This window comes from Colius striatus, chromosome 10 (assembly GCF_028858725.1).
Source record: "Colius striatus isolate bColStr4 chromosome 10, bColStr4.1.hap1, whole genome shotgun sequence".
NCBI lineage: Eukaryota > Metazoa > Chordata > Aves > Coliiformes > Coliidae > Colius > Colius striatus.
This window is the reverse complement of record NC_084768.1, coordinates 25910925-25933747: the sequence shown is the minus strand read 5'-3', so window position 1 is coordinate 25933747 and position 22823 is coordinate 25910925. Positions and strand designations below refer to the sequence as shown.

Below are 22823 nucleotides of genomic sequence, written 5' to 3'. Positions count from 1 at the left end.
AGGGGTGGCGCCCGCCCCGCCCCGCCCCGCCCCGGGCCCGGCTGTCGCGCTCCGCCGCCGCCGCGGGGCTGTGCCACCGGGACGCAGGAGCGGGGCCGGTGCGGGCCCTTCGCCGACGCCGCCATGCGGAGCCGGGTGTTCGTGGTGGGCGTTGGGATGACCAAGGTACGGGGCTGTCCGCGCTTGCTGGCGGGGGCCGCGCGGCCGTGTGTGCGAGGCGGCAGGGCCGCGCTGGGCCGGGCTCGGCGGCGCTCCTGAGGCGGCTCCCCTGCGGCTGTCCGCGGGGGCCGCGCGCTGCCTCCTCCGGCGGGCAGGAGGCCCCTCACGCCGGCCGGCCGGTGCGACAGAGACGCGTGCGCAGGGAGGACGGGGGTACCGTGCCAGCCGGGGCCTGCGGGGCGGGCCTGGGCCGTGGCGGCCCCGCGCAAAGTTCACCTTTGGTTGGGAGGTCGGTGTAACAGACGTACAGCGGCCAGAGGGTGACCCCGTGTCACCGCAGCCCGGCGAAGGGCCAGGAGCCGATGGGCTCAGGCAGAGCTGGTGACAGCAGAGCCCGTGCCCTACAGGCAATCCCAGTGTGCTTCTGCACCGGTTCATTCGATTGCCCCGACACAAGTCAAGCGGCATAGCGCATTTTCAGAGAGGAGCCAATGCTGGAGACACCTTTTTCTTTATCTCGGTGGTTAAAACTAAAAATACAAGTTTGATGTGTGCCAGAGTAGTCATACCTGTCCCCCCACGGCTTAAGAAATAGCTTTTTCTTGTTGCTGCGTGGGTATTTCTCCAGCAGGTGATGTGGTAGGGGAGGAAATAAAAGGTACAAGACTGCGTTCCGTTAATTGTGCTCATTGGACTGGATCACTAGTTTGGGAAGTTACTGGGTGTCACCTTAAAATCATACACGATGTGCTCAAGGAAGAAAAACCAATGGCACAGAAAGCCACTAAAAGCTGTCAGACACCATATTGCATCTTAAGCATTTTATTCTGAAGTCTTTTCTAAAAATCTTAATAATATGATATCTGCAAAGAATTGGTATACTTTCTTAAAACAGCAGTCTGTGTTTCCTTTGTGTGTACTTGCCAGTTCCACAGACCATGCCTGTCCTTTCCCTAGATCATCTCGGCTACCAGGTTAGCGTGATTTGAGAAGCTGTCAATACAAGACAATTTCCCTCATTGTTAGCCCAAGTAATGCCCATTGTTCTTACGGACTTTTACAATGACCAGTTCCCCGACTGATTTTTCTGACCTTCAGTATGAAGGTTCTTTACCTAAATTCAGGGAAGAAGGCACTAAAGAAAGTACGCATAAGTATAGCAAACGACTGGAGTTGGGGAGGTGAGCATAAGGAGGTAGCAAATTAACCTTTATGTACTAGCAGTGGACATCAGATAACTTGCAGAACTATTAAGTAATTAGCATGAATATCTTTTTAGCAGTTGCAGTTTTTTGTTAATGGTACAAAATGCACAACACTTGGCTTTGGACTCATTAGAGTCATAATACAAAGGAAATGGAAATATTTGCCCTACTCCACTGGTGAGGAGTAAGATATAAGATGATTTGTAACAAAGTGGAATGAGCCTTGGGAAAGGGAGACTTATGTAGAACTCAGTTCTGTACAATGAGTAAGCATTTGCTTGTTACAAATAAGAGAAGTATTTATCAAAGCCTCAGTGAAGATTATATCATGTATTACAGCAAATCAGTGGAGATAAGAGTTATTTTCTGTCCCACCTTTGGGCTTTGGGCAAGGTTATTGGCTGTGGAACTTTAAGACTGAGCAAAAATCATTCTCGGTGTCTATAAAGTTGCACTATTTTATGGTTTTAGCTGTCAGTAGCACCTGGGAATTGTGCAGGTTTTGTGCATGCACTTTAAGAGTCAATTAAATGAAATTGTTTGCATTATTTAACACTTTTTGTTCACAAACCTGTTGAGAAAAAAGATGTATTCAATCTCACTGATTTGTCCTTGGGTTTTTTTTTTCTCCTTTTTTTCCTCTCAGTTCACAAAGCCTAATGAGAAGAGCCTTGATTATCCTGACATGGCTAAGGAGGCAGGTAATGCAATAATAAAGCAAGCATCTGGTTTGATTCCTGACACTTATTTTAAGTCTTACAGTTCATCTTTTTATTATTCATATAAAGGAACAGCTACTGTTAAGTAATTAGATGCATATTAAATGAAACACAGGAAGAACACTTCCACAAAATCTACAACTGACCTGTGCAACTCACTGCCTTCTAGTACTGAAATCAGGACAGCTTAAAATTGAGGTGGACACAAATAATTTAATTCCTAACTCTGTTATCCAAGTGTACTTTCATTGGGACAAACAGCCTTGGTGCTTGAACATAGGATTGCATGAAATCATTTGAGAGCTTGACCAGAACTCAAAATACTGCAAGTTGTATGAGAATTAAGATGCAAGACTGTATTAACCATTTTCATCGTATAATAAAGAATATTTACATTGCTTGAATGTAGTCATACTACTCTAGATCCGCTTGTGATGTTTGATAGCAGTGTTTTGTTGTTTTTTTTAACTTGTAAACTTTTTAGGGCAGAAATGTTTAGCTGATGCTGGGATTCCTTATTCGGCGGTGGAGCAGGCGTGTGTGGGTTATGTTTATGGTAAGTAACACCATTTGATTGGGATGTGGCATCCATGACATTTGCAGACTTCTCTGTGGAAAAGGTGTGAGGGATCCCATCAATTTTGGGCTACAGTATTTCATTGTGTGAAGTTGTAGAACTATCTAGAAACTAGGTTTGTATCTGTTTATTTATGGAGTTTACTTGCTAACAATACACCAATATCATTCCCTTAGTGTATGGACCAAGTCTGTGAAAGGTCCACAGATATCCACCGAGTTCACTTAGTCCATGTCTTTGGGCTCCATCTGTTAGGGTGGTCACTCAGGACAGGAGAGGTGGTGTGTTGCATGGAGTTACTGGGCATCAAAGCCAGCTCAGGTCACTGCTGCACTTGCACTGCTTCTTTTAAGACCTCCATTGGTTCAGATGGTTCCTGCTATAGTGGTTCCTATAATGTGCAACTCAAATCATGGGTTACAACAGCTTTAAGGTATATCCATTACAATCTCTACCTCCCTTTGGGCCCGATTATAGTGTTTAATGAACTCCTCCCCTTACTCCAAGCCTGGCTAACAAGTAACAACAAGGCATTCCTGCCACAGTAATTCCCACAACATGCAACTTAAATCCCAGGTTACAGCAATTCAAAAGTATTTCCATTGCAGTGGAAAAAACATGCCTCCTTACTAGCTACTGTGAAGAAAATTAACTCTATCCCAGCCAAATACAGCACTACCCTCAAACAGATTTCTCTTAGATGCCCACAGCAGAGGCTTTTAACTTGCAGTCGCTGCTAATTGTAGTGAGAGGAGATGGTTCAGTGACTGGCTTGAACCTTTTGCTGTCACTCCAATTCGGGGATGCCTGATGTTCTTCTCAAAGCAGTCAAAATCAGATTTCTGTTATGGGGAAATGTTTCCATTCCAAAGAGATTTTTCCATTTACTTGCTTCGTATTTCCCTGTTAAGAGCTGTATTACAGCAATGGCAGTAGTGTTAGTCAGCTGTGATGCCTTTAGCAGCTTCCAAGCCACACATCTTCAGACATTTCTGTGCAGCCCAGTTACCTTCTGTTGATTCACAGCCTGTTGTCACAGCAACAAGACAAACTTCTGTTTTTAACATCTGATGACTTTCATCTTGTTTCTACAGTTCTTGTGCTGTGCATACTTGAGAAACATATGGAAGGTGACACTTCCAAAGTTCAGGTTTACAGTTTAAGTGCATTGCACATACATGGTGGGATTTCTTTTTGCCAGTGAAGTTTGAGCTATGCATCTTATTTTACTGTTATGTCTCTGTATAAAGGTGACTCAACCTGTGGCCAGCGGGCGATCTATCATGGTTTGGGTTTAACTGGCATTCCTATCATTAATGTTAACAACAACTGTGCTACTGGATCAACTGCTTTGTTCATGGCCAGACAACTAGTAGAAGGAGGTGAGTTTTTTTGCTCTGAGGCTAATTCATATTCTCTGTTTCTATGGACATTAATTGGAATGAAAAATGGCACTAGTGAATGTGTCAGTACTCCTGAGTTGTAAATGTCCCATCTGCATGGGCAAAGTTGTGTTTTCTGTCTCATTCAGCTGGAAAGTTTGATCAGTTGTATATGTAAAAATAAGACCAAGCACTTCATGTCACTATGAACTAGAGCATGATGTGTGCACCTAAAGGTCTATGTCTGTGATGCATTAAGGTGGTGTATATGGATAGAAATGTCCTTTCCTATGTCATAAGCTATAGCAACCTAGCAAGTCCTATGCCAGTGAAGTTTTTACTGGAAGAACTGTTCAGAGTAGTACAGGACAAGTTGCGTTATAATGTTGCAGGACACTAAATTGCAGGATGAAAAGGAGCAAAGGATGTGCTAAAAAGCCTTTTTTTGTTCTATTTAACACAAGTGTTTGACTAACTTGTTTTTGGAAGAGAGGGGAAGAGAGAAACACCTTGTGACAGGCTATGCTCTGAACTGATGATTAATGTTTTTTTCTGGTACTGGAATTCCTTTATGGATCCTTTCTTGCACTTAGATGTTCCTGTATTGAAAACTATAGTAACATTCTGTATTACTATTCTAATATTCGTAGCAGAGACATAAGTGCTTGGTCATCTAAGATAATTACTGTCAAACAGTTTAAAAGTAAACCCAAGCTCTGTAGTGATGTCTCATTCTTCAGTATCAATACCATTCCCACCACAATTTGACTCCTTCAAAATTGAAGGAAGGAGGAGGAAGGAAGAGCAGCTGATGTGTAGTTCTTGTAAGTGTGTAGTTGTTAGCATATAATACCATTTATAATTACATTGTGTTTTAAATAGCCACAAATTTTGTTTTAAGGTTTGGCAGATTGTGTTCTGGCACTTGGCTTTGAGAGGATGGCAAAAGGATCCCTTGCTTCAGGTGTAAGTGGCTGAAACACCTCCTACATCTCATTGTATTTGTAGGTGCCTTACACTTCCTCATTCTGAGACATATTCTCAGAAGTACCAATTGCCTTAAGACATTTACATGAAGATACAAAACATAAGAGCTTTCTGAGGCTGATTGCAGCTGTGATGTGTCAATTTTGTATGGAATGGTTCAGAATTAGTTTTACCTAGTATATCATGCTTTTGCATGTCATGCTTTTAGTGCTTTCCCAAGAATGCTTTAAAGACAGGGTTAATAGGGAATAATGGAGACAGCAGACAGAATACTGAAGCATTAGGCGATTAAAGTGTCTTTATCACACTTCAAATGACACAACAAATCAAAGAATCTAGGTCCTCTGGCTTTGGGCTTGATGCTTACTCAGTTGACCAGTTAACATACTTTCCCAAGGCCTCAGGGCTTCTGTAAACCTTTCTTTCTTGTCTCTTCTTTTGTTTTTACTGGAGAAGTGTTGGGGCATTTGTTTGTGTTTTGCCTTACAGCAAGCCCATGTGTCATTTAGCTACAGAATTACCAGATTTGATAACATATGCAGAGGTTTGGATGGGAAATGTTTAATTGAACAACTCATTGAAGTAAGAGTTATCTTTAACGTGCTTTATGATATTTCACCCAAGCTTCATTGAAAATACTAAAACAGTATTCATTTTATTAACTATAGGATTTTAAGCTGAGGTGAAGAATACCTGAAGTCTTCTGCTGAATGTAGTGACTGTGATAGAAATCACATGGGAGTGGTCCCTGCCATCAATCAATGTCAAGCATTTTCTGCTTGTTTACTCTTCCCTATAGTTGGGAGTCTCTGAGTGCTTCAAAACATGTCAGTGAAGTGCAACACACTGTCCAGAAAAACCTCTGTTTTCTTTGATGGCACTTTTGTGGCAATGTTGTAAAGAAAAGGAAGTTGTGACTTGCTTTATAGCTATTTCTCTACTTTTTAGTTTGCAGACAGAACTAATCCAATGGACAAACATTTGGAAATTATGATCAATAAATATGGCTTAGCAAGTGCTCCAGTAGCACCTCAGATGTTTGCAAGTGCTGGCAAAGAACATATGGAGAAATATGGTATGCTAAAACAACATTTTTTCATTGTCCTCTTTTAATGAAGTGATTTTAAAATGTATATTAGGTTTTCATGTTTTAAAAGAAATGATAGCATTCAGTGTCCTTTCTTTCACCCAAGTACGACAACTGCAGCATCTACAGCTACACCACATGCAGGAATACGTTTGCATAAAGAGTTGTCTACCAAAAAGCTGTGATGTATAGGCAACCAAAACCATCAGGAGACAAAATTAAGGCTGTGATACAGAGTGTGTGGTAATCATGCTCATGGTATGGGTTGTGCTTCTGTAAGGTCTATAAAGTTGCTTTTTTTTTGCTCGTGTCTTGAGATGGGTAGATAGGCTGGGGACTGATTTGTTGCTTTTGAGTGTTTGAATCAAGGTGTTGTACTAAGCTGCTGCTACTGCTGTTTCTTACCCCCTCACCAGACATAGGAATTGGCTGCCCTGTTGAGCATCTTTTATTTGCACTTAACTTTTAGACTAGTATTTGGAAAAGGCTGAAGTAGTGAATGCCTTCTTTGCTTCAGTCTTTATGGCCAAGGCTGACCCTCGGGAAGCCCAGTCCAGTGAGGATAACAGGATGGCCAGGACAGCAGAGAACTTGCCCTGGGTGCAAGAGGAAGAGGTTAAAGACTTGTTGGCCAAGCTTAAGGCTCATAAGTCAATGTGTCGTGATGGGATGCATTCTAAAGTGCTGAGGGAGCTGGCTGATGTGATTGCTAAGCCTCTCTCTATCATTTTGAACGATCATGGAGGACAGGTGAGGTGCCTGAGGACTGGAGAAAGGCCAATGTCACACCAGTCTTCAAAAAGGGCAGGAAGGATGACCCAGGAAACTACAGGCCAGTCAGCCTCACCTCCATCCCTGGAAAAGTGATGGAACAGCTCATCCTGAATGTTACCACTGAACGTTTGAAGGATAAGATGGTTATCAGGGGGAGTCAACATGGATTCACCAAGGGGAAATCCTGTTTGACCGACCTGATATCCTTCTATGAGTGTATAACCGGCTGGCTAGATGAGGGGAGAGCAGTGGATGTCATCTACTTTGACTTCAGCAAGGCTTTTGACACTGTCTCCCACAACATCCTCATCAGAAAGCTCAGGCAGTGTGGTTTGGATGAGTGGACAGTGAGGTGGATCGAGAGCTGGCTGAATGACAGAGCCCAGAGGGTGGTGATCAATGGCACAGAATTGAGTTGGAGGCCTGTGGCCAGTGGAGTTCCACAGGGATCGGTTCTGGAGCCAGTCTTGTTCAGCATCTTCATCAACGATGTGGATGAGGGGACAGAGTGTACCCTCAGCAAGTTCCCTGATGACACCAAACTGGGAGCACTGGCTGATTCCCCAGAGGCTGTGCTGCCATCCAGCGGGATCTCGACCGGCTTGAGAGTTGGGCAGAGGGGAACCTCATGAGGTTCAACAAGTGCAGAGTCCTGCACCTGGGAAGGAACAACCCCATGCACCAGTACACGCTGGGGGTCAAACTGCTGAAGAGCAGCTCTGCAGAGAGAGACCTGGGAGTCCTGATTGATAATAAACTAAACATGAGCCAGCAATGTGTCCTTCTGGCCAAGAAGGCCAATGGCATCCTGGGATGCATCAAGAAGAGTGTGGCCAGCAGGTCAAGGGAAGTTCTTCTCCCTCTCTAGTCTGCCCTGGTGAGGCCTCATCTGGAGTCCTGTGTCCAGTTCTGGGCTCCTCAGCTCAAGAGGGACAGGGAAGTGCTGGAGAGAGTCCAGCACAGGGCTACCAAGGTGATCAGGGGAATGGAACATCTTTCATATGAGGAAAGGCTGCGGGAACTGGGGCTGTTTAGTCTGGAGAAGAGGAGACTGAGGGGAGATCTTATTAACATTTATAAATATCTAAAGGATGGGTGTCAGGAGGTTGGGACATCCCTTTTTTCTATAGTAGCTAGCAACAGGACAAGAGGTAATGGGATGAAGCTGGAACACAAAAGGTTCCATTTAAATGTAAGAAAAAGCTATTTCACTGTTGAGGTGAGGGAGCCCTGGCACAGGCTGCCCAGAGGGGTTGTGGAATCTCCTTCCTTGGAGGTCTTCAGGACCTTCCTGGACATGTTCCTGTGGGACCTGATCTAGGTGAACCTGCTTCTGCAGGGGGGTTGGACTGGATGATCTCTAAAGGTCCCTTCCAACCCCTACCATTCTAGGATTCTAGGATTTCACTGCAGCTGTTTTGCCCTGATAGGAAAGTAAACATTCAAGCTGCAATAATGTAATGATACCTCAAGCAAAGTGCACTTACTGATGTAAAAACACACAAAGTTTAATATCCAAGTAGGGTGTTCTGTTAGCTAAAACTCAACCATATTTCATTGTCTTTATCTAATTTTAAGACTTAAGTTGAGTTTTAAGCAAAGTTTTCATAACAATGTGTCTCTTGTAAAGGTCAAATTCTTATGAGACAGTATTTAAATGCTATGTTGTACTGTTTGGGTAGACATTCAACACATTTCTTTCCCCTTCCAGGAACAAATCCAGAATACTTTGCAAAAATAGCATGGAAGAATCATAGCCATTCAACAAACAACCCGTGAGTAACATACTGAACCTCTACATTGAACATACGTTGCTGTTTAAAAATTCATGCAAAACAGAGTATGAGTTTAGAATTAATCACTCTCTCCGTAGTCTCTCTGTGTCTTAGTCTCTTATTTCCTTCTCTCTCTTAGTCTGTTTTCTCTTTCTCCCTCTCTCTGTCTCACTCTAGTCTCTTTTCTCTCCCTGTCTCACTTAATCTCTTTTCTCTTTCTCTCTGTCCCAGTCTCTTCTGTCTTTCTCTCTTAAGTCTCTTTTCTCAGTCTATCTGACTTAGTCTCTTTTCCCTTTCCCTTTCCCTTATTTTCCACTTTCCCTCTCTCTCCCTCTCTCTCCCTCTCTCTCCCTCTCTCTCCCTCTCTCTCCCTCTCTCTCCCTCTCTCTCCCTCTCTCTCCCTCTCTCTCCCTCTCTCTCCCTCTCTCTTCCTCTCTCTCCCCAACCACACCTCCTGATATAGCCATGCCCCTGACCACACCTCCTAGGGTTAGGGTTAGGGGTTACAGTTAGGGTTAGGGTAAGGGTAGGGGTTGGAAGGGACCTTTACAGATCATCTAGTCCAATCCCCCTGCAGAAGCAGGGTCACCTAGATCAGGTCGCACAGGAACATGTCCAGGCGGGTCTTGAAGACCTCCAAGGAAGGAGACTCCACAACCCCTCTGGGCAGCCTGTGCCAGGGCTCCCTCACCTGAACAGTGAAACAGTTTTTTCTTATATTTAAGTGGAGCTTTTTGTGTTCCAGCTTCATTCCATCACCCTTTGTCCTGTTGCTAGCTACTATAGAAAAAAGGGGATCATTATGCTGGGTATCATTCTCATACCATAATAAAGCATATACTGTGCAATGTGTTTCTATGTCAAGTGCCGTTTACTTTGTAAAAACAGATCTATAGCTGCCTAATGGTATGATCTCTACTGCTAAGGGCTGTGCTAAAGCTAACATGGCATCTGTATGTTTTTCTCAGGTATTCCCAGTTCCAGAAGGAGTACACATTAGATGAAGTTCTGCATTCTCGCCAAATTTTTGATTACCTGACTGTCTTACAGTGTTGGTAAGGAGAGGACTTGGCACTGGGAAATAGATGTTAAGAGAAACATGGTAGGACATCTATGTAAACAAAAGTCTGTTTGCATCTAAATTAAAATTTACAGATGATTTTAAGTAAATCTCCTTATGAATAAAACAGATGTGAATTCTCTTGACCAAACCTGTCTAGAGACTTGTTCACAGCACAGTACAGTAAGCTGAAATATGGTTTGTACTCTCATGTCATTCTGTATTTTTACCTCTGTGCATCCATTGCTATAAAGGGTTATTTTCTCTCTTCAGCCTTTCCTAAACACTCTGGAATTCTTGTTAATATTGTTAATAGCCAGAGAAGCTTTGTTTGGTTGGGATTTTTTCTAAATTGAAAAACCTGAATATGTCCCTGTTTTGATGTCATGCTTTCAAATGTCTGTTATAAGAATTACTGACAGTGTCCACCAAACACTGATAGAATTTACAGTTTCAGTGACATTAGCCAAAGAAAGTGAGTTTTCGTTTGTCTTTTTTGCTTTTTTAGTTTGTATTAAAAGATAATTCTAGGGAAGATTAATGTTACTAATTTGCAAAGTTGACAGCATTATTTTTCTTTCAATCAGTCCAACGTCAAATGGTGCCGCTGCTGCAGTTTTGGCTAGTGAGAAGTTTGTGAAAAGCCACCAGTTGCAGTCAAAAGCTGTGGAAATTCTAGCCCAGGTGATGGCTACTGATTATCCAAGCACATTTGAAGAAAACAGTTGTATGAAGATGGTAGGTTTATAGTTCTGTATTCCCTGATACTGTAGACATTTCCATATCAGTAAGCAAAGAAATTATACTTTGTTAGGAGTGTAAAAGTCATTTTGTTTGGGCAGCTGGAGAAAGGGAAGAGTATGCTTGTGGAGTAACAGCAAGAAGTTTACAAACAAACTATCAAACCCCTAGTTTTTAACAAATTATTTAAAGGTTACTTTTGAAACAATTTGAACAGCAAGAAAAACATTTCTTCAATGTTTCTGTTTCTAAGAGTAATGAAATTCAAAACAATTTTACTTATATCTGTGTAGTACTAAGGCTGAAATCACCTGTCGGGTATAGTCAGGGTTACTTGCTTAAGTAGAGTGAAGGAAAGACCTGAACTGCAGAGTTTGGATCCCACCGCAAACTGACTAAAATAATTGAATGTAAATCAAACTGTTAAGACTACCCAATAACTTCTTCTGCAGTCACGTTCTGTTTGGGTTTGAAATACCATTCTAGTCGGATGGCTGATAGAAAGAAGTAGCGAGACAGCGGGAGGATTTGTTTCAAGGTTATTGGTCCAAGTCATACAAAGTAGCAGTTTGACTTGTGAGCAAGGTTGAGAAAATAAAGGATATTCCCCAGAAAGTACCCCATGCCAACTAGAATAGTTAGAATGTATTATTTCTTTCTATACAGTTCATAATGTATGCCTATTAAACCCTATGGTATGTGCTGCATTAAAAGAAAGTCGAGTGCCACCTCCTACATCTTACTTTCAGGATGTAGAGAAGCACATTTAAAACTGAAGTGTAAAAAGGAAATTGTAAAAATGCAATTTGAACATCCAATTTCTTCTGGTTGCAGGTTGGCTATGATATGACTAAAAGAGCTGCAGAACAATGTTTTGCAAAAGCTGGGCTAAAACCTACGGATGTTGATGTGATCGAGCTTCACGACTGTTTCTCAGTTAACGAGTTGATTACCTATGAAGCTCTGGGACTCTGTCCAGAAGGTAAAAGCATCAATGGAAATCATTGTTTTATTAAAATGGAAAGCATCAACAATATTGTTTTGTCTGTTCATATCATTAGAACCTTGAGTTGTCTACTGGACAGATCTATATTTGAAAGTCTTACTAACTGACCTCCTAAGAGGGAAGAGCAAGAGGAAGACCTGCAAAGTCTAGAATTAATTTAGCAAATGAGGATGTTACTTTGATTTCTGAAGAAATATACAAAGCAAATTAGTGATGGACAACTGTGTGAAGTTGTACAGCTGGCTTGTGCTCAGGGTTCGCTCATCTAAGCAAGGAGAGCAAGGGAATTATGGACTCCTGTGATCTTTTAGAGTTTTACACCCTTTTTTCAGGAATGTATATTTAACCTACCCCAAGATTTCCTTCCATCTTTGTGTTTCCTTTAAAGAAGATAAACTGGACACTTGCCTGTGGAGGGCCTTACCAAGTTACTTATCTTTGACATGACTTTTTAAAAAGTCTGAAACATCTCTGCTTTTGAAAATGCAGAGTTGTTGGCAAGTTGTGAACGTGCCTCTAAAGTCAACCGTATAACAATACACAATCTGTTCAGATTAGTTCCATTTCATTAAATGAGTGAATTTACAGCAGGTTAAATGGCAGTGGAGTTCATTTCTGTGTAAGTCAAACATTAAAGTTTTCTCCTGAATAAGTTCTTGTTTGATTTCAAATAAATAATGCATTGAACTGCCCCTTGAGTATTTGAACTTTAAATGTATTCTTCCTGTGCAGAAATAATCTGATGTAATTTCTCTCTAGTTGAACTAATTTTGAGAAAATACCATTCTCTGTCACTAGATGGTGTATTAAGTCTAAGCTTTATCACTGAAACAGAAGTTCATAGATCTTCAGGAAGACTCTTAATGTATTTGTAGGTCTTCAAATATTTGCCTCTGAATGCTTGCTTTTTACTGGCTCCTTTGCTGTGTTTGATGGTATCTGCAGTAAAAATGATAAATGTTTGACATTATTTAAGTAGGTCCATTAAGCCTCTTAGCTTCATCCCTTCAATCAAAGATACAGAAGAATCATGATGGTACTTACCTATTTGACCAATGAGTCTTGTGTATGGTAATTGAATAGTGCAATTCTCACCACCTTTCAGTCAGCCTGACCTTGATAGCATGGGAAACTTACTTTAGAACAGTAGATGTAGAGATGAGTAAAATGGCATTTTACTTATTTTACTGATGTGGATGTAGATATGCAAGACTAAGCTGGTATTCTCATTTCATGGCAGAAGGAAGCTACAAATACCAGAAATATGGCAGATCTGTTTTAGACTTCAGTGTTAGTAACGTTGGTTATAGGGTTGGTTGGAGAAGCTGGCACAAGAATTAAGGACTAAGGAATGGGTTGAAAAGGAGAAGTATCTGCTGAAGTCAGGAGAACTAATAGTCTGGAAAGCTAAGCAATTCTAAGCATTAGCCTAATGAGTGTTTTTATTGACTGTGTTAATGCCTTAATGCAGCCCAGGGTCCCATTAGCCTTCTTTGTGGTAAGGGCTCATGTTCCCCTTGGTCTTCACCAGGGCTCCCTGTCCCAGGGGTCACAAACTCCAGTGAACCTCTCTTTTACAAAAGTATAGTTATCACTGCAGTTTAATAACATAATGAACAGCTGCATTGCATTGCTTATATCATAATACTGTATAGCAACAAAACAGTTCAACAGCAAATTTTAAAAAGCCCCTGTAGCAAACACTAGCCCTTTTACTACTTTTCTGTGCTACATTTTCTCCAGTGGCATGAGGAAGTCTCATTGATGTCATTTGGCTAATTTCAGTCTGCTCATTGTAAAATCTATTGTGTAGTACTTCCTAGGTTTTGACTGACATGCAGCATCTTCAGTAGGCAGCAGCAGAACTGAAAAACCACTTCAAAACCAAAAAGAAACACTTTTCTTTTATAAATACTGTTTTCTAGGGAAAGCATGTGACCTGATTGACAGAGGAGACAACACTTACGGAGGAAAATGGGTTATTAATCCTAGTGGTGGCTTGATTTCAAAGGGACATCCACTTGGTGCTACAGGTATGCAAAACCATTTCTTTTTCTCTTGCCAGTTAGATAGGAGATACAGCTCTTGAGCAGGCAGATGCTCCCTGCTTGTCTTAGTCTGCATGAAACAGGAGGGCTTCATAAGACTAGAAGGAAGCTCTGGAGCTGATTCTGATTTCCAACTAATGCAGGCATTAGGGCAGGTTGACTATGTAAGATTGTTCAAAGCAAAAGACTTGGAGTATTCATTTGATCATTAGCACTTAATTTGATGGTGCTTTTTTCCCCCCTGTTGTTGTTACAGCAGCCTGCAGATCAACTTCCCTTTTTTTTAAATAATTGCTCAATAGTACAACTTCTGCAGAGTGTGGTTTAAATAACTATTTTCACATGGTGTGCAGCCTGTACCCTGTTAGCTGAAATAAAAGCTATTGCTCTTAAGCCTTGGATATCAGGATATTTATCTCATGCTTACAACAGAAGCTCAGTTGGTGGGCATTTCCTAGCAACATAGTGTGGGTGGGTTTTTTTGTGGTTTGGGATCAGTGTTTTTGTTGGGTTTTGGTTTGTTTTGTTTTCTTCAAACTGTGATGTTTGCTTCCAAATGGATAAAATGTATTTGGATTTGTGATGATAATTCACCACCTTTGTTTGGAAATGAGATGTCATCAGAAAAATGGAGAAGAAAACAAAAAAAACCACCAAAACCAACAAACCTTAATCTGAGCAGCTGTAACAGCTAGATAATCTGCTGAGTGTAGGGGAAAGTATTGGGAAACTTTGGGAAACAAAAACATTTCTGGGTAAATATACTCGGGTACCTTTTAAGTACTTAAAGGATGAGTGTCAGGAGGATGGGGCAACACTTTTTCTGTAGTGTCCAGCGACAGGACAAGGGGTGATGGACATGAGCCGGAACACAAACAGTTCCACTATTTAAACACAAACATTTTTGGTGCTGAGGTGAGGGAGCCCTGGCCCAGGCTGCCCAGCGAGGGTGTGGAGGCTCCTTCTCGGGAGGTTTCTAAACCTGTCTGGTCACGTTCCTGTGCCTCCTGATGGAGGGGAACCTGCTTTAGCAGGGGTTGGGCTGGATGAGCTCTGCAGGATCCTTCCAGCCCTGTGAGAAACATAACAAGCTTTCTCACAAAAGACTCAGGTCAGACTCTGCAGTGAAGCACTTTTATTAAGCGTTGTTGCAAGAGCAGGTGTCCTAGCTAGTAGGCACACCTGACAGGTACAATATTCGGCTTTTTATTGCCTGTCCTGGCCGCAAGGTCCCTCCCTTGTTTCCTCATCGATTAGGTACTCCGAGATTTACAACTTCTCGAGGCGCCTAAATATCCTCCCCAGAGGATGTCTGGTTTTTGTATCCTATCGTAGATTCCCCCCACAGTCCTAAGATTGAAACTCTAATTAACACTTAAAACAAACAGATAAGAGTCCAGGGCCAATGGACTGATTTACACTACACAAAAGGGACAAGGCCGTTAATACTACACAGAAACGGATAACGGGGAAAACCCAGTTCTTTGTCCTCATTGCTTTTCTAATTCAGCATTTCTCACAGCCCCCACCGTCCTGTGATTCGTCTTGGGCCTCGGGAAAATACGTTTCTAAGTACGTGAGGCGGCAAATACCAGCGCCGTAAGCTGGCGGCGCACGTACGCGCCGAGGCCGCGCTGGGCAGGGAAGGTGGCGGCACGAACCCGCGCCGCAGTGCCAGCCCGCCGTTAACCATGCGCGCTCTGTGCTCGATTTGCCAGGCCTGGCGCAGTGCGCCGAACTCTGCTGGCAGCTGCGCGGCCTGGCCGGGAGGAGGCAGGTCGGCGGGGCAAAGGTCGCGCTGCAGCACAACCTGGGCCTCGGCGGCGCGGCCGTGGTGACGCTGTACGGGATGGGCTTCCCCGGAGCCGCCAGGTGAGCGCCCGCGCCGCCGCCGCGGCACCCTGCGCCGGGCCCGCGCCGCGCTGTGCCGTCCTTCGGAGCTTTCACCCGCGGTCCCCTCCACTGTCAGTTGCGCTCGCCTGGTTTTGGCCGCGCTCCTCTCTCTTTGCCTTTCGGCTTTCATTTGGTTCGTAGTTACCGTGTGTCTCTCCGCATGGAGGAAATTGCACTGTAAACTAAACCTTGCTCAGCAGCTGTTGTGTACCGCAGCGCTGCAGGTGTGTGCAGAGGTTATTACAACTTGCCTATCCTGATACACGGTGCACACTCTAAGTTACTGAACAGAGAAGACCCATAAAGATGGCTTGCATGGTTTCCTGTGAAGAAAAGTTTTAATGTTTGGAGGAGAAGCAGCCAACAAAGCAAAGAAAAAACCCCTCCCAAGAACAAACCAGGCCACATTAAAATTAACTAATTTAAACTTGGGACTTGCCAAAAAAAAAAGCAGGACGTCCGTGGGAACAGAGATACCCGCTGCTTTCTCTGACAAAATGATCACTAGTTGGGTTTGATGTAAAACTGCTTTCAGTTGTATGGGTTGCATGTGGTGTTCTAAGTACCCGTTAGCAATTAGGCATGTCACTTGTCCAGTCCTGCCGAAAGAATTTGCACTTGCAGTCGTAGCGTGCTTCAGAGTGAGAGCAGAACACCGTGCTGAAGCTGTCTTGAAGTTTGTTACAACTCTAGGATGGGCAGGAATTGCAAGAAAATGCTTAACATTTGTAACTGTACCAGAGTTTCAGGAGCGACTTTTTAAATACAAAATTCCCTTTGCTTAGAAAGATTGAGCCACTCTCTGTGGGCATTGTGGGTTTGATTGTTTTGAAGCTCAATGCCAGTACTTTGTGTTTGCTCTAAATTCTCTGAACAGTAAAATTTATCATGTATGGGACTTCCAGAAAGAAATATTCAACCTTCAGCTCATGTTTCTAATGCCAGTTTTAGCAAGGCCTGCACAGTTCCTGGGAGGTGACAGTATAGTCTATGGAAGAGGTAATAAGAGAAGCAAATGAGCTTTGAAGGGCTGCAGCAGTATTTTTTTGCAGTGCAATGTCAGAAGTGATAATCCTGTCGTTTCTGTAATCTGTAAGAGGTTAGACCACATGAGAAAGCAGCTGTGAGACGGAGGATCGTGTCTTCTCATGGATTCTCTTCAAACATGCTCACGAAACTTGGCAGTGCATGTTGATACACAGTTAGAAAAGGCTGTTACAGGGAGTATACCGTTCTCCATTTATTTGAGCTTTGTCTTTAAAAAAGTATCATAATTTTGTGATATGGGGAATCTGTTGCTATTTCAGCCTTGAGGTGCAACTCGAAGGGACACTTTCCTGTCAGGAAAAACTTTATGTGCATAGATAGTATTTCCCGAAGAAGCAGTCTGCTTTATGACAGATCACCTTCATTGGTATTGAGGATTTAAAAAACTCTTTTCTAGATGCAACTCAAGCCAGAGACGTGGTAGCAATACCAGTCTCATCTTGCATTAGAGAAGCTTTGGTTCTCCCAAAGACCTTGTGTGCAAGAGAGACTTGACTCAAGGAGTTGCACTAATGCAAATGAGACTTTGGAACGAATCAGTGTGGCTAATCTCTTCAGGCACTGCTTGTGTAATTAACTGGTGTGTTTTGTGTAATCAAGGGAAAGGTGGTGGCATTTGATGTTTGTTAAGATACCTCATACTATTTTTTTCTACAGCAATGCATGTAGACTTAATCACTGGACTCAGATCTAGCCTGTAATTAGTGGCTTTAGCAATAGCTGCCAAGAACTTACATCAATGTCAGTTACAGCAGGAGTTGATCTGTTTTGGATTAGTCTTTAAAGCAGGGGTTTTGATATTTTACAATTCTATAATCTGTTAGTATAGCAAAATTGATACATCTCCTTCAGGTGGGACAGTACCTACTATTACTACCCTAGCTTACATCTGTAGAGAAGTGTTAGTACCACACAAATAAGTTCTAGCAACATTGCTTAAGCAGTTCTGTCACTTCAACAGTATCAAACCTCACCACAGTTTTAATCTCTGCTGCCAGGGGATGGTAATAATTGTAAACTCGTTTTTCCTGCTGCTTGAGTTGCCATCTCTTTGGACATCTCTGTACTTTGGCTCTGCTGAAATGAAGAGTTTGATTTCATGCTGCTAGTGGGCCGTGGAGGGATCAGGAGTTACGCTTGCTACCTCTTGAGACAGTTAAGAGACCCACGTCTCTTAACGTGATTTGGAAGGGAAAATGGAATTTGTTTTGCCAGAATACTCCCAAACATATTTCTCCGAGATGTTGTATGTGCTGCCCCGTCTTTATACAAGGTGTGACAATAATATTTGCTCATTTATCCTAACAAGATTGTCAGTTTACTTTCATGATGAAATTAGTGTCGTGGCCATACATGCAAAAGCATCTGGATACTTGAAGTAATTGTCATTCAGGCTGTCAAGCCTATCAGAGAGTAAGCTTCACTTTGAAATCATATAGTTGCTTTATATTGCTAAGATGTTTCAGGCCTACTCATGATAATTTGAAGATGCTGATAATGTAATTAAAGGTATTAACTGAATGGGATTTTCATTTCAGCACTGGTCGTCTTGCAGCTGTACCTCTCAGTGCAGCTGTTGATGGGTTTAAGTCACAGCTGATCTTCAAAGAGATCGAAAAGAAGCTCCAAGAGGTATTTGACTGCTAACCAGCACAAGAAGCATTATTGGGTTTGGTGTTTATTGTTTGCTTTGCAAGTCTGATGAGAAGAAGAAATCACATTTTTTCAGACTTTTCATCACGAGAAGACTGTTTAGGACAGTGGTTGTTTTTCTTAGTAGATTAATATAGATAAGCCAGAGTTTGTGTTTGTGAGGGGCTTCTTTTGTTTGTTTTGAGTTTGTTTTTTTTTAAATGGGTGTTTAAGTGAAGCCTAATACAGGAAAATGGATATTTCTGTATTTAGTAGAAAGGGTAAAGGTTATAAAAACACTTTCTGTTCAAGTCGGCCTATTTTAAAATTATTTTGAAGTAAATGAACAATTTGTACATTACAGGAAGGAGAGCAATTTGTCAAGAAAATTGGTGGAATCTTTGCCTTCAAAATAAAAGATGGTCCTGGTGGGAAAGAAGCAACTTGGATAGTGGACGTAAAAAATGGTAAAGGCTCTGTGGCGGTTAATTCAGGTCAGTGCTGTTTCCTTGTGTCTTTGCAGAAAACTACTGAAAAGAATATAAATTCATATTCTTTTTAAGCTATAGTGACCTTGAGCAGAAGTGGTGTAGAGCTACCTTAATTTTAAAATGTTCTCATTACTGACAGTATCAATCCATGATGTTTTGGACCAAGAATAAAATGTCTTCTACTCTGCATTCTGTCTAGATAATTGCATGTTTTCTTAGGGCCTCGAGACAGATCTGTCACATGAATTTTACAGGTATCAGAGTTTAAAAAATATAAATACATTTCAAACCTCAGGGGTTTTGTTGTTCTCACCTCTTAAAATTTGGGCCAGAAATGTAACTTGTAACTGTTTCTTCAGTTGGTTTATTGGAGACCCTGGTAGGTGGTAAGCTGGCCTGTCTTGTCAAGTTGCTTCTCCTCTGCTGCTAGTTAAGCAATCAAATGTGACCAATTTCAGTCCTGTACCAGCTGACACAAACTTCAAGTTCCATTTTAAAAAAAGGCAGATCTAAATAAGACACAGACTGGATGATGGTGGGTAACCCCATAAAAGTATTGGAAACAAAAGGATTTGTACTCTTGCCATGAAAGTGTCTTGTTTCCTGTCTGAAGACCTGCTTCCTAATAATGTCAATAATAAACAAAAGACAGCAGTCTGTCCTCAGAATCTCCATGAACCTGCATCATAAATATTTTAATTAAAACCATGACAGGGGATTTGATTTGGAATTCATTGATCTAAGTTGTTACAAAAAGAAAAGCAGTTTTCTGTTGCATGGACAACATTTTATCAGAGTTAAGTTTAATCATGAGTGTAGAAGATGGTAGCATCCCTTTGCTATATACATCAATATTTCTATCAGAGCTTATTAAAAGATTTTTTTTTTCAGCTTATTTCTGGCAACAAGATCCTAAAGGAACTTCTGAATTTGTACTGATTCAGATGAGTGCTTTAGAATGCACATGTTGTTCCCATTGAAGGACAGGGCTGGAAATGCCTGAAATGTCAGTGATGAATGTCTTTTGAGAATGTCACAGGGGAAAACACATTTATTTTGAGTTGATCTTTGTACTGTCAAATTTAAGCTTGATAAAACTTAAGATAATGCTTTCACTTAACATTCTGTCTGATCACAGGTAGATTATTATTTCTTTTCAAGGAATGAATTTGCTTAGCACCTTTCAGAAAGGTCCATCTTTCTTCTGTGTTGGGATACTCTGTGCTATAAGGTTGCATAGATACCTGTTGGCTATTCGTGATTTCTTACTCATATTTTTATAGTGGCTCTTAGTTGTATTTACTTCAAGTACCATTTTGCTAACCTACAGTATCAAAAGATCCTTCATAGAGTTGTAGCTTCTGTTACTGTTCAGTCTCTCGGTTTGAATCTTCACACCATCTCTGTCTTACAGACAAGAAGGCAGATTGTACAATTACAATGGCTGACACTGATTTGTTGGCTCTGATGACAGGCAAAATGAATCCTCAGACAGTAAGTATTGCAAAGATGAGATAAGGGGACTGACTGTTGATGTTTGTTTGGTTTGGGTGTGTTCGAGTTGAAACCATTTAAATAAATTCCCTCTTCTAAAACTGCCATGACTGATCTGAAAAATGTCAGTGCTGGTCTTTCTGTGAACAAATTGGCCAACGTAAGATTAATCAAGAAAGACAATATCTAGACTTCTGAACAGATGTATTATATCTTAGACATTCTATAGGTAATCCAGAAAGAGATGTAATAGTGCTTGATTTGAAACAAAGGAGGGGGAAATGAGTGTTAGTAGCATGACTTGAGAAATGAGGAATATTGACCCTCTGTTTGGAGGGCTTTACACTTTAAGCTGGCATGAGTATAAGAAGTAATCTTGATGCAGAAAACCAGAAATTGAGCTGAATGGCTATTAAATGCCCATGATTATTTGGTTTTTTTATTGCTCAGTGTGTCAAAAGCAGCCATAGTGTACAAGTAAATTGGATGTTTATTTGAAGTGGCTGCTTCATAATTCTAAATGTGAATTGCTCTGGGTAACATTCTTTTAAGTTTTTGATCTGGTAATTGCAGAGAAAATACAAACTTTCACAAACTGAAGTGTGTCTAGGAGGAGTTTGAAGGTAAAACACATAGCAATGTAATGTACATGTAGGAAATTCAGAAGCAATTGCAACTTTACATCAACAGGTGGATATTTTTGTTCATGCAGTTCATCTTTTTGCAAGGTCCAGGGGAGAACCCCCAGATCTTTAGTGTGTCTGGTTTCCAAACTAAACTGGGAAAATTGAAGTAATCAGAAACAAAACCAGTAATGCTGGGGGAAACTAGGGTTAAGAAATCAGTTGTAGCATCTACTGTACACTGCTGTTTTATCATCTTCAGTTGAAATAATCAACTTACATAAATGATCATCACCAGAAAATTGTGTATTCTGCCCTGCCCACACAGATCCATCATTATCATGATCCAAGAAACAATACTGAGTTTATTCTCTTTAGATATTGCAAATAAGCATAAAACTTCTTCAGTTTCCCGTTTTACCTTTTCACCTCAGAAAATACATTAGTTGATGAATGTGAGATGTCTACTAGAGCTATTGGAATTATAAAGCTGCAGGCCAGGACCTGTACATATAATGGCCCATAACTTTTGGGAGGGACACATTTGGGGTAATAACCTGGATTGCATTTCATATAATCTTTCTTTCTTTTTAGGCATTCTTTCAAGGCAAATTGAAGATTTCAGGGAACATGGGCATGGCAATGAAACTTCAGAATCTACAACTTCAGCCAGGCAAAGCTAAACTTTGAGCTTGTTACAGTTAACAGTTGGTACTTGATATTCTTGACAAAAAAGTAGAATGAAACTAGGACATTATCAATCATGTGGCGCAGGCTGGGTTTGATTGGACCTCTCTCACTGAAATCCTGTGGTTAGAGACCTTAATTCTCTTAATAAATTCCATCAGTTTCTCTATAGCAAAGATTTCTAGGCTAAGCTTGAGGCACTAACTCTTACAAATGGTATGTGGTGGGTGTTTGTGACCATTTTTTGTTTTAATCAATATGAAAAGAATGTATAAAATGGAGAGTTGAATGAGACTGCTTACTGGTGTTTGGGTGAGTTGAAAGAGTGAGGGGAGGTTATAACTAGTTAGATATCTCAATTAAATAATCTACATTTTAGAAGCTGTAATAGCAGGTCACACAAATGCTTTCAGACTTCTAACAAATTTGCTGCTTCTTAAGTAAAAATGGTCTTAGAAAGGGAATCTCTAAAATCATGGTTTTTAGAGTAGGCTTTAGGAATTTGCTACTTTTCTTATTAATACTTTGGAAGTAAAAAACCATTCAGAAGTACATACAAACAACACCACTGCTTTGACATTCATGGGATTTGACAATGTTTCACCTTCAAAAAAGATTAGATTCGCCAGGAGAGCAGAAAGGGAGGATAAGCAACCTTTTACCTCTTCTCTCCTGAGAAAATCTAGTGTTGGTCATGACAAAATCCCTATTAATAATGTAAAAAGCTTTAACTTCTGTTTTGGGAAAATGTATTGTGGTTGGAAATTTAATAGAAAATTAAATATACTTTTCCTGTTCTTCTGCGTGTTTCTTCCCCAGATTTATAAACATGAATTACATGTTAATGCACCCAGTTGACTGTTCTATACAGACTGTCATGGGGGGCACCTGCAGGCACCCATTTTTTCCTCCCCAGGCACTGTCAGTAGGTACTCAATAAGATACATCTCAGTCCGGTCTGTGTGCCTTGCATCCTCCCATATGTGTGCCATCACTGAGGAACTTAATGCATAAACTTTCACTTCCCTGGTTTAACTAAAACCATAATAAAAATGAGCCAATTCAAGCCAATCATTTCACTTCTGTAGTGTGAATAAATGATTTACAGATTGCTGAGCAGCAAGAATGGCTGTACTGAATCAGACCAATATAGCCTACTATATTTTCTGACCAATGGTACCTTGGAAGGAGTATTAAGCTGGCCCAAACATCTCTTTGCCCAGAATATTTTCCAAGCAGCCAGTGATCTTATTTGGTTTTAATAGCTAACAAATTTGAGGCAGAAGTGGTCTATCCATATCCAAAGTTCTCTGTGAGTTCATGAGTTTGTCCCAGTCCCTTTTTGAATCTTTGACAGCTTTATTAGCATGAGTCAAGAATTCCTGTAGCTTGCCTACAGATGATGGGGAATTATTTTTTTCCTTTTCATACGTTGC

The 22823-nt window shown here is 41.3% G+C and overlaps 1 protein-coding gene across 3 annotated transcripts; it reads left to right on the top strand.

Annotated features, from left to right (window-relative positions):
• Positions 1 to 29: 29 nt before the first annotated feature.
• SCP2 (sterol carrier protein 2) lies at positions 30 to 22184 on the top strand. 3 transcript variants are annotated; one of them, XM_062003427.1, is made up of 16 exons: positions 30 to 165; positions 2011 to 2065; positions 2568 to 2639; positions 3911 to 4042; positions 4944 to 5008; positions 5978 to 6104; positions 8602 to 8665; positions 9634 to 9720; positions 10313 to 10463; positions 11301 to 11448; positions 13398 to 13505; positions 15239 to 15392; positions 17999 to 18092; positions 18457 to 18586; positions 19998 to 20077; positions 21295 to 22184. In XM_062003427.1, the coding sequence occupies exons 1-16, from the start codon at positions 124 to 126 to the stop codon at positions 21388 to 21390; spliced, it is 1605 nt and encodes a 534-aa protein (XP_061859411.1). In that variant the 5' UTR covers positions 30 to 123; the 3' UTR covers positions 21391 to 22184. The 3 variants fall into 3 exon arrangements, with proteins under 3 accessions (XP_061859411.1, XP_061859412.1, XP_061859413.1); XM_062003428.1 differs by lacking the exons at positions 30 to 165; positions 2011 to 2065; positions 2568 to 2639; positions 4944 to 5008 and having other exon boundaries at positions 3970 to 4042; XM_062003429.1 differs by lacking the exons at positions 30 to 165; positions 2011 to 2065; positions 2568 to 2639; ... (2 more) ...; positions 5978 to 6104; positions 8602 to 8665 and having other exon boundaries at positions 9702 to 9767.
• The last annotated feature ends 639 nt before the right edge of the window (positions 22185 to 22823 follow it).

Coding starts and splice junctions, on each gene's coding strand:
- SCP2 (XM_062003427.1), top strand. CDS start 124: ATGCGGAGCCGGGTGTTCGTGGTGGGCGTTGGGATGACCAAG. Junction 15,393..17,998: donor GGCTTCCCCGGAGCCGCCAG/GTGAGCGCCCGC, acceptor TTTTCATTTCAG/CACTGGTCGTCTTGCAGCTG. Junction 18,093..18,456: donor TCGAAAAGAAGCTCCAAGAG/GTATTTGACTGC, acceptor TGTACATTACAG/GAAGGAGAGCAATTTGTCAA.